Below are 15247 nucleotides of genomic sequence, written 5' to 3' on the forward strand. Positions count from 1 at the left end.
TCAATATACCGTTTCCAAATAATGGTGTTAGGCAAGAAAACATTTGAGAGGATTGAAAATACTGTTTCTCCATGTAACCCACATACAGATTAGCATAGTTAGGAGCCATGGGGGATCCCATAACAGTACCCTTCGTCTGAATAAAGAAATAACTTAAACATGAAATAGTTGTGTGAGTACTATTTCAGCCAATGTTATAATGCATTCACTGGAAGGTAGTTTATTGGGGTCACATTGCAGAATAAAATGTTCCATAGCTTCAATGCCGCCCTCGTGTGGAATATTTGTGTATAACGACTCAACATCAAAAGTAACTAACAAGGTATTCTCAGGGAGAGGATCAAGAGATTCTATGATAGAGATCGTACTGCTGGTGTCCTTTACAAAGGAGGGGAGCTGTTCTGCGAGTGGTCTCATAAAAAAGTCAGATTGCTTCATTTACAAAGCTTGTTTTTCATCCTTAGGTCATTAAAAAAAAAAAAAAAACGATGTGCAGGTGAGTAACCTACTGGTTCAATAGAAATGTCAGGATTAGGGGAGGAGCTGAAGTTGTCCCTTAAACGGATGTTTCTAAAAAAACTTCAACATGTCTACCTTAAAACCCAGTGCAACGATTTTCATATTAAGGCACAAAAGATCACCCTTTAAGCAAATTGACATGGGCAGGGCTCAATATCTTGCTTGATAAATTATAGACACTCAGTCCCGTGGGTTCTGGGACCGTGTGAACGGTCTCCTCTGATAGTCGTTTCTTCTTACCCTGTCGGGTGCGGCATCTCGTCAGTGCGCGCGCCTGCGGCCACCTCCGCCCTTCCGTCGGTCCAGTCTCTCGTTGAATAAAAACTACCACTGGAAGCCGGAGGCGCTGGTTGTAGAGTGTTGGTCAGATGGGGGTGGAAGTCATCCCTCCTGCGTCTGTCATGGAGAGGAGGAACTGGACCTCCTTTGTCAGAAGTAGACTTTATCCTCGGTTTTGTCTTAGTTGAATTTCTTGCTTTTTTAAGTTCCTTTATTTCTGTAGACAACTTGTTCTGGAGCACTTGGTTAGTTTTCATCAGTTCATTGAATATGCCATCATCATTAACAGCTATTTGTAAAGCTGTGCGTTTGTCTTTAATCGTGTTATCCATTTCAATAAAATCCTTTTTCAACTGGTCAACAATTCATATCATTAAATCAATAGAGCATTTGTTCAGGATGGCAGACCAGCGCTCACAGAAATCATCTGTGTCCCAATGATGGTTCTTTATGCCACCTGAGTCCGGGGGGAATAATGCCTTGACGCACATAATCACTAAGAGTGACTAGATGTAGATGCGTCCTCATCTGGCGATTAGATAAATGTAACAGTTCTTTCAAAGAGGTCAGAATTACCTCCCGGCATGTCAAAAAGGGACTCCGAAACAATGATCTTATCACGCTCCCTTTGGCTATATTCAAAGTAATCTTGTTTAGGCCTATGACCAGTGTCAGGAAAATAACTATCATTCGGCATCATTTTAGAGCTTTGGTCACTTGACCTAGAATTCCTTACAATCAAATGCAGACCGCATTATCTACCAAGAGAATTCTCTTCGATTATAATCACAGCCGTGTATATCCCCCCAAGCAGACACCTCAACGGCCCCGAACTAACTTTATTGGACTCTATGTAAACTGGAAACCACATATCCTGAGGCTGCATTTATTGTAGCTGTGGATTTTAACAAGGCTAATCTGAAATCAAGGCTCCCTAAATTATCAGCATATCAAATGCGCGACCCGGGCTGGCAAAACCCTGGATCATTGTTATTCTAACTTCCACGACGCATATAAAGCCCCCACCCGCCCTCCTTTCGGAAAATCTGACCACGACTCCATTTTGTTGCTCCCAGCCTATAGACAGAAACTAAAACAGGACGCGCCCGTGCTCAGGTCTGTTCAACGCTGGTCCGAACAAGAGAGAGAGACAAAGTAGAGTCGCAATACAACAGCTCAGACACAAGAGGTATCTGGTGGGGTCTACAGTCAATCATGAACTACAAAAGGAAAACCAGCCCTGTCGCGGACCACCATGTCTTGCTCCCAGACAAACTAAACTTCTTTGCTCGCTTTGAAGATAATACAGTGTCACTGACACGGCCCACTACCAAAACCTGTGGGCTCTCCTTCACTGCAGGCAAAGTGAGTAAAACATTTAAACTTGTTAACCCTAGCAAGGCTGCCGGCCCAGACGGCATCCCCAGCCGCGTCAGAGCATGCGCAGACCAGCTGGCTGGTGTGTTTACGGACCCCACAAGGGTGCGTTCAGCCCTCTCCTGTACTCCTTGTTCACCCATGACTGCGTGTCCATGCACGCCTCCAACTCAATCAAGTTTGCAGACGACACTACAGTGGTAGGCTTGATTACCAACAACGACGAGACGGCCTACAGGGAGGAGGTGAGGGCCCTCGGAGTGTGGTGTCAGGAAAATAACCTCACACTCAATGTCAACAAAAAAGATGATCGTGGACTTCAGGAAACAGCAGAGGGAGCAGCCCCCTATCCACATCGACGGGACAGTAGTGAAGGTGGAAAGTTAAGTTCCTTGGCGTACACAGACAACCTGAAATGGTCCACCCACACAGACAACCTGAAATGGTCCACCCACACAGACAACCTGAAATGGTCCACCCACACAGACAACCTGAAATGGTCCACCCACACAGACAACCTGAATTGGTCCACCCACACAGACAACCTGAATTGGTCCACCCACACAGACAACCTGAATTGGTCCAACCACACAGACAGCATGGTGAAGTAGCGCCTCTTCAACCTCAGGAGGCTTTAGAAATTCGTCTTGTCACCAAAAACAAACTTCTACAGATGCACAATCGATAGCATCCTGTCGGGCTGTATCACCGCCTGGTACGGCAACTACTCCGCCCACAACCGCAAGGCTCTCCAGAGGGTAGTGAGGTCTGCACAACGCATCACCGGGGGCAAACTACCTGCCCTCCAGGACACCTACACCACCCAATGTCACAGGAAGGCTATAAAGATCATCAAGGACAACAACCACCCGAGCCACTGTCTGTTCACCCAGAAGGCGAGGTCAGTACAGGTGCATCAAAGCTGGGACTGAGTGACTGAAAAACAGCTTCTATCTCAAGGCCATCAGACTGTTAACAGCCATCACTAACATTTAGCGGCTGCTGCCAACATATGGACTCATCTCTAGCCACTTTAATAATGAAAAATGTACGTAATAAATGTATCACGAGCCACTTTAAAAAATGCCACTATATGTTTACATACCCTACATTTCTCATATGTATATACTGTACTCAATACCATCTACTGTATCTTGCCTATGCCGGTCGGCCATCGCTCATTCATATGTTTTTATGTACATATTCTTATTAATTCCTTTACACTTGTGTGTATAAGGTAATTGTGAAATTGTTAGGTTAGATAACTTGTTAGATATCACTGCAGTCTCGGAACTAGAAGCACAAGCATTTCGCTACAGTCGCATTAGCATCTGCTAACCATGCATTTGAGACAAATAAAATTTGATTTGAAAACAGACAACCCACTGCTGCGCCATCTTGGAATTCAATTCCCACCGATTATTACTTGGTTTCCATTGGGCTGTTGATTATTGTTTTTATGTCCGTTGGTGCACTGGAAAGGAAGTAGAGGGGGTATCGCCGGCTCTTCAACAGCCCACCTGCTTCTCCGAATGGAGCCGCTTCTCTGGTGCTGGTCCTACTTTGTTATGCTGCTAAAAAGCTCACAAAAACCCACCACATCTTGGCAGTGGTTAGGAGCATTCCCTGAACAGTCCATGATCTTCCTCTGGACACGCAGTCCTTGGTGTAATACTTCAGTCATCATCATGACTAAGCCTAGTTAGATGCTGTATTGCTATTAGCCTTCACTGAGAACAGAAATGGAAATATTAGACATGACTTCTTTTTCAATACCGTGTGTGTGCCCGTCTGTGGTAATGAACTTGAACGGTACATCTGTCTCCTGCTGGTCATTCTACGTTCACTAATCGGGGTGCCCGGACAGTAGTACCTATATAAATCGTCCCCTCTTTCGAGACCACCACCAGTTGGTGGCGCTGTTTCATTGTCCATCTGCACTAAACTAACCTCCATAACAGGTTTATGATATTTATATATGATATATATTATGACCACAACTTTTCATAACGCGGCCAGGAAACGGGTCTACAGGGCTGTGATGTTCAGCTACATGTCTGAGAAAATAAAACACCATGAGGTTTAACATCCTATACATTCTTTATTTCAGAGCAGAAGAGGAAAGGCAACATTTACAGATGTTGAGATGTCCCATCAGCAGACGAATTCAATTCCTGAAAAAAAAAGAAATAAGTTTTAATTGAAAATATTCTATCATATTCATGTTGGGGAACAAAGCATGGCAATGCTGTGGCAGACAAAAACGCTCTGGTCTTAAAGCTCTTAGCTAAACCCTAACCTATAAAAGACCTGTACACTAACTCTAAGGTACCTGGTCAGGATCATACAGATCGTTGTTGAAAGACACAGCATAGACTGTCCCTTCATCCATATCGGTCATCAGAGTCTCCTTCTCTGTGGACTGGCCCCCAGCTGCAGCTCTTGCTCTGCTAAACACAGAGTAGGGTATATATGTTTATGGTAGTATGATATACAGGTATGTAATAGGGTATACAACGTAGGTATAGAGCAGCAGGGTAAACAGTAGTAGGGTACACAGTCATAGAGTATATAGTAGTAGGGTTAGGAGCAAGGTACAGTAGGGTTAGTGTCAGTAGTAGGGAATACAGTAGTAGTTAGGGTTACCAGTAGGGTACAGTAGTACGATATACAGTAGTACGATATGTAGTAAGGTCAGTAAAAGGGTATACATAACTAATTTATACAGCAGTCATGTTTATAGTAGGAATAGTAGAGTATAGAGGGCTTACAGTAGTAGGGTAGAGCAGTAGGGTATATAGTATACAGTAGTAGGGTATACAGGTATATAGTAGTAGGGTATATAGATACAGTAATGGTATATAGCAGTAGGGAATACAGTAGTAGGGTGTATAGTATACAGCAGTAGGATAAATAGTAGTGTAAACAGTAGTATGGTATATAGTAGTTAGGAAAGGGATAGTCATTGGGTTAGGGACAGCAGTTGAGGAATACAGCAGTATGGTATAGATTAGTAGGGTATATAGGTACAGTACCAGTCAAAAGTTTGGACATCTACTCATTCTAGGTTTCTATATTTTTACTATTTTCTACATTGTAGAATAAGTGAAGACATCAACATTATGAAATCACACATGGAATCATGTTGTAACCAAAAGTGTTAATAAATCAAAATATATTTTATATTTGAGATTCTTCAAAGTAGCCACCCTTTGCCTTGACCGCTTTGCACACTCCTGGCATTCTCTCAACCAGTTTCATGAGGTAGTCACCTGGAATGCATTTCAATTAACAGGTGTGCCTTAAAAATATATTTGTGGAATTTCTTCTTAATGTGTTTGAGCCAATCAGTTGTGTTGTGACAAGGTAGGAGCTCTCATGAGGACCGCCATAGGAATGAAGACCGAGTTCTCTGCTGCAAAGGATAAGTTCATTTGAGTTACCAGCCTCAGAAATTGCAGCCCAAATAAATGCTGAACATAGATCAATAGCACCTCCTCCCCATAACACCTCCTCCATGCTTTACGGTGGTAAATACACATGCGGAGATCCGTTCACCCACAGCGTCTCACAAAGACACGCGGTTGGAACCAAAAATCTCACATTTTGACTCCAGACCAAAGGACAAATTCCCACCGGTCTAATATCCATTGCTCGTGTTTCTTGGCCCAAGCAAGTGTCTTCTTATTGGTGTTCTTTAGTAGTGGTTTCTTTGCAGCAATTCGGCCATGAAGGCCTGATTCAGTCTCCTCTGAATAGTGGATGTGTCTGTTACTTGAACTCTGAAGCATTTATTTGGGCTGCAATTTCTGAGGCTGGTAACTCTGGAACTTATCCTCTGCAGCAGAGATAACTCTGGGTCTTCCACTCCTGTGGTGGTCCTCATGAGAGCCAGTTTCATCATAGCACTTGAGGGTTTTTGCGACTGCACTTCAAGAAATGTTCAAAGTTCGACAGTTTCCATACTGACTGACCTTCATGTCTTAAAGTAAATGGACTACGGTTTTACTTATTTGAGCTGTTGGGTTCTGAGAATGAAATGTTACTTATTCATGTCACTGAAGGAGTGATAAGGTTGAGGGTCTACAACGGAAGTTAAGGGTTATAGGAGGAAGGTATATAGTGGGGGCAACTAAGCTTGGAATGTGTTGAGTGAAGGGAAGCGATTCCATGTGGCAGGCATTGATAAGGGGAGACGGGTGGAGATCTTAGAAACTAACAATGTCACTGAGGGAGGAAGGGTCATGTATAACATTTACATTATGTCAGGAATGTGTTATTGTTAGCCATCAGGGATCCTCTGGGAGAAGACAGTCTGGTATCAATAACCATGACAGCCTTGAGTTGGGGAGGAGTGAGCACTTTGGGGTGAGAGGTCAGGTCAGGTGAAGTGAGGAAGAACAGATAGCACTAAGGTTCTGCCTAGCAACACGCAGGCATTGGCTATTCGGTTGTGGAGGAGGAAACTCAGCCTAGGAGAAAGGGTTAAATATCAGTGCTTGTGTGAAATGTTTTTGTCTGAATTACAGCTGTAACGACCCTTTGGGAAGAATTAAGCTTCTCTAGTCTCCGTGAGTTATTTACTCTGAGAAATACGACCCAAACAGAACTGTTCTTGCCATATGGACTTGGTCTTTTACCAAATAGGGCTATCTTGATCACGGGAATAGTTGGGAACAGATTTCTTGAATTTGAATCACTTGGAGCTGATTTGTGTTTTTACAGTATAAAGAAATACAAAAAGAAAATCTAATTATCTATATATTATTTTTTCTAGAAGACTTGGGGGGCCAAATAAAACCATCCGTAGGCCAAATCCGGCCGTGGGTCGCCAGGTGGGGAACCCTGGTCTACAGGTTATATGAATGGTATGCAGTTGGCCAACAGGTTAAAGAGGTGGACTGTAGAAGACTAGGTTCTCATTCAAGTCCTAGGTAAGACATCAGAGGTTAACCAGAATACATCTACTGACATTGGGGCCTTGAGAAAGACACTTGATGCCACTAGTGTATCAGGGGAAATACTGAAGACATTGATTTGATTTGAGACTACCTCTTTCTGACGATGACGGCAGCGATGAGGACAGCAGCGATGAGGCTGAGGATGCCCAAAGTGAGGGGGGCATTACTGACCCCTGGACCCTCCCCCTCCTCACAAAACACACCCTGGTATCCCAGAACACACTGGCAGGTGGTTTCTTCACCCCTTGTCACACATTTCCCATGTCCATTACACTGCTGGACATCACATAACTCAGAGTCCAGCACCTCGACCCCCCCGGGGGTGGTACTCCCAGACCAGTCCTGGCCAGGGGGGACGGTGTTTCCAGCATGCCCACGGGAAGGTTTACTATTGCTGACATCTTGGGGCTTCACTCCAGACCCACCTGGACAGAGAAATCCTCGGTTATAATAAGAGAAGCAGTGTTACTGTTTTCACATTGGATTTACGGTAATGATTATACAACTCTTACAAACAGGCCCATTTTTGCATGCATTTTCTAGCACGCTTGGATGAATTGTAGTAGCGATCTGCAGATGAAAGTGGGCGGCCATTTTAAAATCCATTGATACACACCAAAAATGAATCCATTATTCATGAATTTAGGCAGGTCCTAAGGAACTACGATGAATCAAATATTTTCAAAAGGAATAGCATATTGAGTTTAATTAGGCCTATTTTACAGGTCAATGCAGTCATGGCTGTGCCATGTCACTGCAACAACGACGATAGACCAACTAAACCAGCCTCAACCCGTAGGCAGAACTTTCCCGAAATCAGGTCGTAAGGTGGAAATAAAAAAGTTTTGGCTTACATAACGGCATTATCATCCAGATAAAGGAAAGCAAAAAAGTTGGCAGAAAAACATCTTTGTATGAAAGGGATGTCAGTAGGGCTAAATAATCACAACCTCAATTAAAATCTATCTACTCAATTAAAACCTGTCTAAAAGTACAGCAAACATGCACTAATCAACCAGTAGTTTCTTTCTATATACTAGGGTTAGGGTTAGGGTAAGGCTAACCCTTTCTATATACTAGGGTTAGGGTTAGGGTAAGGCTAACCCTTTCTATATACTAGGGTTAGGGTTAGGGTAAGGCTAACCCTTTCTATATACTAGGGTTAGGGTTAGGGTAAGGCTAACCCTTTCTATATACTAGGTTACCAGAGAACATTTTCTACACTGGACAACTTGTTACAGTTAAGTCACTGATAAAACATTTTCCCCCAAGTCATTACATTAAGATTTAAGGGGGAATTCATAGCAATTTTCTATAAAATTCACCAGTTGATTTAAAACCTGTTTAAACCTTTATCATGGTTTGTCCAAAATCTTATGACTAAACTTTGTCTTTGCATTTATGGCAGTGTAAGAGTAGTCAAATCATATAGTCAGGGTTGGTGAGTAACGGATTACATGTAATCTACCCATCCCTGCATATAGTATCTATCATAGTTGTCATTTTTATTACGGAACACAACGGAGCTCACACACTGTTAACCAGCTGATACGGAACGGAGCTCACACACTGTTAACCAGCTGATACGGAACGGAGCTCACACACTGTTAACCAGCTGATACGGAACGGAGCTCACACACTGTTAACCTGTTGATACGGAACGGAGCTCACACACTGTTAACCAGCTGATACGGAACGGAGCTCACACACTGTTAACCAGCTGATACGGAACGGAGCTCACACACTGTTAACCTGTTGATACGGAACGGAGCTCACACACTGTTAACCAGCTGATACGGAACGGAGCTCACACACTGTTAACCAGCTGATACGGAACACAGAGCTCACACACTGTTAACCTGTTGATACGGAACAGAGCTCACACACTGTTAACCAGCTGATACGGAACGGAGCTCACACACTGTTAACCTGTTGATACAGAACGGAGCTCACACTGTTAACCAGCTGATACGGAACGGAGCTCACACACTGTTAACCTGTTGATACAGAACGGAGCTCACACACTGTTAACCTGTTGATACGGAACGGAGCTCACACACTGTTAACCTGCTGATACGGAACAACAGAGCTCACACACTGTTAACCAGCTGATACGGAACGGAGCTCACACACTGTTAACCAGCTGATACGGAACGGAGCTCACACACAGTTAACCAGCTGATACGGAACGGAGCTCACACACTGTTAACCTGTTGATACAGAACGGAGCTCACACACTGTTAACCTGCTGATACGGAACGGAGCTCACACACTGTTAACCTGCTGATACGGAACGGAGCTCACACACTGTTAACCAGCTGATACGGAACGGAGCTCACACACTGTTAACCTGCTGATACGGAACAATGGAGCTCACACACTGTTAACCTGTTGATAAGGAACACAACGGAGCTCACACACTGTTAACCTGCTGATACGGAACACAACGGAGCTCACACACTGTTAACCTGTTGATACAGAACGGAGCTCACACACTGTTAACCTGCTGATACGGAACACAACGGAGCTCACACACTGTTAACCTGCTGATACAGAACGGAGCTCACACACTGTTAACCTGCTGATACGGAACACAACGGAGCTCACACACTGTTAACCTGTTGATACGGAACGGAGCTCACACACTGTTAACCTGTTGATACGGAACGGAGCTCACACACTGTTAACCTGCTGATACGGAACACAACGGAGCTCACACACTGTTAACCTGTTGATACAGAACGGAGCTCACACACTGTTAACCTGTTGATACGGAACAACGGAGCTCACACAGACGATATGGGTGATAATAGAACTGCTCCATTGTTATGAAGGCATAATGACGGCATAATCTCTGAAATACATTGTTACAATTGTTGGTTAGCTATCTATAATGTTTTTCTCCATATTAGCATAGAAAGGACCAGAAAACAGCAGAAAATAAAATGCAATGAGTAGCTTTTTGTCATTGTTACTAGCTATATTAACCCATACCGCACACCTTCTGGCCACATCTATTCCAGCATCATGTTTGGAATGTTGTCAGCCAACCTGTCCACAGTCTATTCACTGTATTTCTATGTGAGGCAGGGGTATAATCTGTTCAGTGTATTTCTATGGGTGAGTTAGGTGTACAGTCTATTCAGTGTATTTGTCTGAGTCAGGGGTATGTCTATTCAGTGTATTTCTATGGGTGAGTCAGGGGTATAGTCTATTCACTAAATCTAAGGGTGAGTCAGGGGTATAGTCTATTCACTAATTCTATGGGTGAGTCAGGGGTATAGTATATTCACTAATTCTATGGGTGAGTCAGGGGTATAGTCTATTCACTAATTCTATGGGTGAGTCAGGGCAGACGGGGTTGGGGTTACTCACATTTGATCTCGTCTGAATGGTCGAGGCAGTCTGTTTGGTGGTTACAGAACTTTGAGAGGGGGAGGCACCTGCTGCCGTCACTACAGGCCCTGCTGCCCTCTGGACACTGGAGGGAAGGGAAGGGGCTACACCTTTTGGTGTCGATAGGCTGGTAACCACGTCCACATCGGCAGCTACGCCCCCCTGGGTAGGCCAGGCACAGCTGACTGCAGCCTCCGTTCCGCGCTGAGCAGCTGTTAGTTCCTGGGACAGAGAGGACAGAGTAGAGTTGATTAGACCATTGGCAGAGCTATGTGACACTTTACTTAACTCCGAAAACACTGCACGCAGAGGAAGTGTGCTGGTTCAGTGTCTCTGCAGTGACACCGTTATACCGTCACCTAACTGCACAGTGACACCGTTATACCGTCACCTAACTGCACAGTGACACCGTTATACCGTCACCTAACTGCACAGTGACACCGTTATACCGTCACCTAACTGCACAGTTACACCGTTATACCGTCACCTAACTGCACAGTGACATTGTTATACCGTCACCTAACTGCACAGTGACATTGTTATACCGTCACCTAACTGCACAGTGACATCGTTATACCGTCACCTAACTGCACAGTGACATCGTTATACCGTCACCTAACCGCACAGTGACATCGTTATACCGTCACCTAACTGCACAGTGACATCGTTATACCGTCACCTAACCGCACAGTGACATCGTTATACCGTCACCTAACTGCACAGTGACATCGTTATACCGTCACCTAACTGCACAGTGACATCGTTATACCGTCACCTAACCGCACAGTGACATCGTTATACCGTCACCTAACTGCACAGTTACACCGCCACCTAACTGCACAGTGACATCGTTATACCGTCACCTAACCGCACAGTGACATCGTTATACCGTCACCTAACCGCACAGTGACATCGTTATACCGTCACCTAACTGCACAGTGACACCGCCACCTAACTGCACAGTGACATCGTTATACCGTCACCTAACCGCACAGTGACATCGTTATACCGTCACCTAACTGCACAGTGACATTGTTATACCGTCACCTAACTGCACAGTGACATTGTTATACCGTCACCTAACTGCACAGTGACATCGTTATACCGTCACCTAACCGCACAGTGACATCGTTATACCGTCACCTAACTGCACAGTGACATCGTTATACCGTCACCTAACTGCAGTTACACCGCCACCTAACTGCACAGTGACATCGTTATACCGTCACCTAACCGCACAGTGACATCGTTATACCGTCACCTAACTGCACAGTGACACCGCCACCTAACTGCACAGTGACATCGTTATACCGTCACCTAACCGCACAGTGACATCGTTATACCGTCACCTAACTGCACAGTTACACCGTTATACCGTCACCTAACTGCACAGTGACATTGTTATACCGTCACCTAACTGCACAGTGACATTGTTATACCGTCACCTAACTGCACAGTGACATTGTTATACCGTCACCTAACCGCACAGTTACACCGTCACCTAACCGCACAGTGACACCGCCACCTAACTGCACAGTGACACCGCCACCTAACTGCACAGTGACACCGCCACCTAACTGCACAGTGACATCGTTATACCGTCACCTAACTGCACAGTGACATCGTTATACCGTCACCTAACTGCACAGTTACACCGTCACCTAACTGCACAGTGACACCGCCACCTAACTGCACAGTGACATCGTTATACCGTCACCTAACTGCACAGTGACATCGTTATACTGTCACCTAACTGCACAGTGACATCGTTATACCGTCACCTAACCGCACAGTGACATCGTTATACCGTCACCTAACCGCACAGTGACATCGTTATACCGTCACCTAACTGCACAGTGACATCGTTATACCGTCACCTAACTGCACAGTGACATCGTTATACCGTCACCTAACTGCACAGTGACATCGTTATACCGTCACCTAACTGCACAGTGACATCGTTATACCGTCACCTAACTGCACAGTGACACCGTCACCTAACTGCACAGTGACATTGTTATACCGTCACCTAACTGCACAGTGACATCGTTATACCGTCACCTAACTGCACAGTGACATCGTTATACCGTCACCTAACCGCACAGTGACATCGTTATACCGTCACCTAACTGCACAGTGACACCGCCACCTAACTGCACAGTGACATCGTTATACCGTCACCTAACCGCACAGTGACATCGTTATACCGTCACCTAACTGCACAGTGACATCGTTATACCGTCACCTAACCGCACAGTGACATCGTTATACCGTCACCTAACCGCACAGTAACATCGTTATACCGTCACCTAACCGCACAGTGACATCGTTATACCGTCACCTAACTGCACAGTGACATCGTTATACCGTCACCTAACTGCACAGTGACATCGTTATACCGTCACCTAACTGCACAGTGACATCGTTATACCGTCACCTAACTGCACAGTGACACCGTCACCTAACTGCACAGTGACACCGTTATACCGTCACCTAACCGCACAGTGACATCGTTATACCGTCACCTAACCGCACAGTGACATCGTTATACCGTCACCTAACCGCACAGTGACATCGTTATACCGTCACCTAACCGCACAGTGACATCGTTATACCGTCACCTAACCGCACAGTGACATCGTTATACCGTCACCTAACCGCAAAGTGACATCGTTATACCGTCACCTAACCGCACAGTGACACCGTTATACCGTCACCTAACCGCACAGTGACATCGTTATACCGTCACCTAACCGCACAGTGACATCGTTATACCGTCACCTAACTGCACAGTGACATCGTTATACCGTCACCTAACTGCACAGTGACATCGTTATACCGTCACCTAACCGCACAGTGACATCGTTATACCGTCACCTAACCGCACAGTGACATCGTTATACCGTCACCTAACCGCACAGTTACACCGTCACCTAACTGCACAGTGACACCGTCACCTAACTGCACAGTGACACCGCCACCTAACTGCACAGTGACACCGCCACCTAACTGCACAGTGACATCGTTATACCGTCACCTAACTGCACAGTGACATCGTTATACCGTCACCTAACTGCACAGTGACATCGTTATACCGTCACCTAACTGCACAGTGACATCGTTATACCGTCACCTAACTGCACAGTGACATCGTTATACCGTCACCTAACTGCACAGTGACATCGTTATACCGTCACCTAACCGCACAGTGACATCGTTATACCGTCACCTAACCGCACAGTTACACCGTCACCTAACTGCACAGTGACACCGCCACCTAACTGCACAGTGACACCGCCACCTAACTGCACAGTGACATCGTTATACCGTCACCTAACTGCACAGTGACATCGTTATACCGTCACCTAACTGCACAGTGACATCGTTATACCGTCACCTAACTGCACAGTGACATCGTTATACCGTCACCTAACTGCACAGTGACACCGTCACCTAACTGCACAGTGACACCGCCACCTAACTGCACAGTGACATCGTTATACCGTCACCTAACTGCACAGTGACATCGTTATACTGTCACCTAACTGCACAGTGACATCGTTATACCGTCACCTAACTGCACAGTGACATCGTTATACCGTCACCTAACTGCACAGTTACACCGCCACCTAACTGCACAGTGACATCGTTATACTGTCACCTAACTGCAGTGACATCGTTATACCGTCACCTAACTGCAGTGACATCGTTATACCGTCACCTAACCGCACAGTGACATCGTTATACCGTCACCTAACTGCACAGTGACACCGCCACCTAACTGCACAGTGACATCGTTATACCGTCACCTAACCGCACAGTGACATCGTTATACCGTCACCTAACTGCACAGTGACATCGTTATACCGTCACCTAACTGCACAGTGACATCGTTATACCGTCACCTAACCGCACAGTGACATCGTTATACCGTCACCTAACCGCACAGTGACATCGTTATACCGTCACCTAACCGCACAGTGACATCGTTATACCGTCACCTAACCGCACAGTGACATCGTTATACCGTCACCTAACCGCACAGTGACATCGTTATACCGTCACCTAACCTCACAGTGACATCGTTATACCGTCACCTAACCGCACAGTGACATCGTTATACCGTCACCTAACCGCACAGTGACATCGTTATACCGTCACCTAACCGCACAGTAACATCGTTATACCGTCACCTAACCGCACAGTGACATCGTTATACCGTCACCTAACCGCACAGTGACATCGTTATACCGTCACCTAACCGCACAGTGACATCGTTATACCGTCACCTAACCGCACAGTGACATCGTTATACCGTCACCTAACCGCACAGTGACATCGTTATACCGTCACCTAACTGCACAGTGACATCGTTATACCGTCACCTAACTGCACAGTGACATCGTTATACCGTCACCTAACTGCACAGTGACACCGTCACCTAACTGCAGTGACACCGTTATACCGTCACCTAACCGCACAGTGACATCGTTATACCGTCACCTAACCGCACAGTGACATCGTTATACCGTCACCTAACTGCACAGTGACATCGTTATACCGTCACCTAACTGCACAGTGACACCGTCACCTAACTGCACAGTGACACCGTCACCTAACTGCACAGTGACACCGTTATACCGTCACCTAACCGCACAGTGACATCGTTATACCGTCACCTAACCGCACAGTGACATCGTTATACCGTCACCTAA

At 45.5% G+C, this 15247-nt stretch overlaps 1 protein-coding gene across 1 annotated transcript in view; it reads right to left on the reverse strand.

Moving 5' to 3' along the window:
• Window positions 1–4262: 4262 nt before the first annotated feature.
• Window positions 4263–15247, reverse strand: part of LOC129819113 (low-density lipoprotein receptor-related protein 2-like) — a 90024-nt gene continuing 79039 nt past the window's right edge. The window contains exons 38-41 of the mRNA XM_055875681.1: window positions 10512–10754; window positions 7228–7561; window positions 4508–4625; window positions 4263–4349 (exon numbers count right to left, since the gene is read on the reverse strand). Of these exons, the coding sequence (XP_055731656.1) occupies window positions 4308–4349; window positions 4508–4625; window positions 7228–7561; window positions 10512–10754 (737 nt within the window). The 3' untranslated portion in view covers window positions 4263–4307. The remainder of the gene's footprint in view (window positions 4350–4507; window positions 4626–7227; window positions 7562–10511; window positions 10755–15247) is intronic.

The sequence above is a fragment of the Salvelinus fontinalis genome, chromosome 21 (assembly GCF_029448725.1).
Source record: "Salvelinus fontinalis isolate EN_2023a chromosome 21, ASM2944872v1, whole genome shotgun sequence".
Lineage (NCBI taxonomy): Eukaryota > Metazoa > Chordata > Actinopteri > Salmoniformes > Salmonidae > Salvelinus > Salvelinus fontinalis.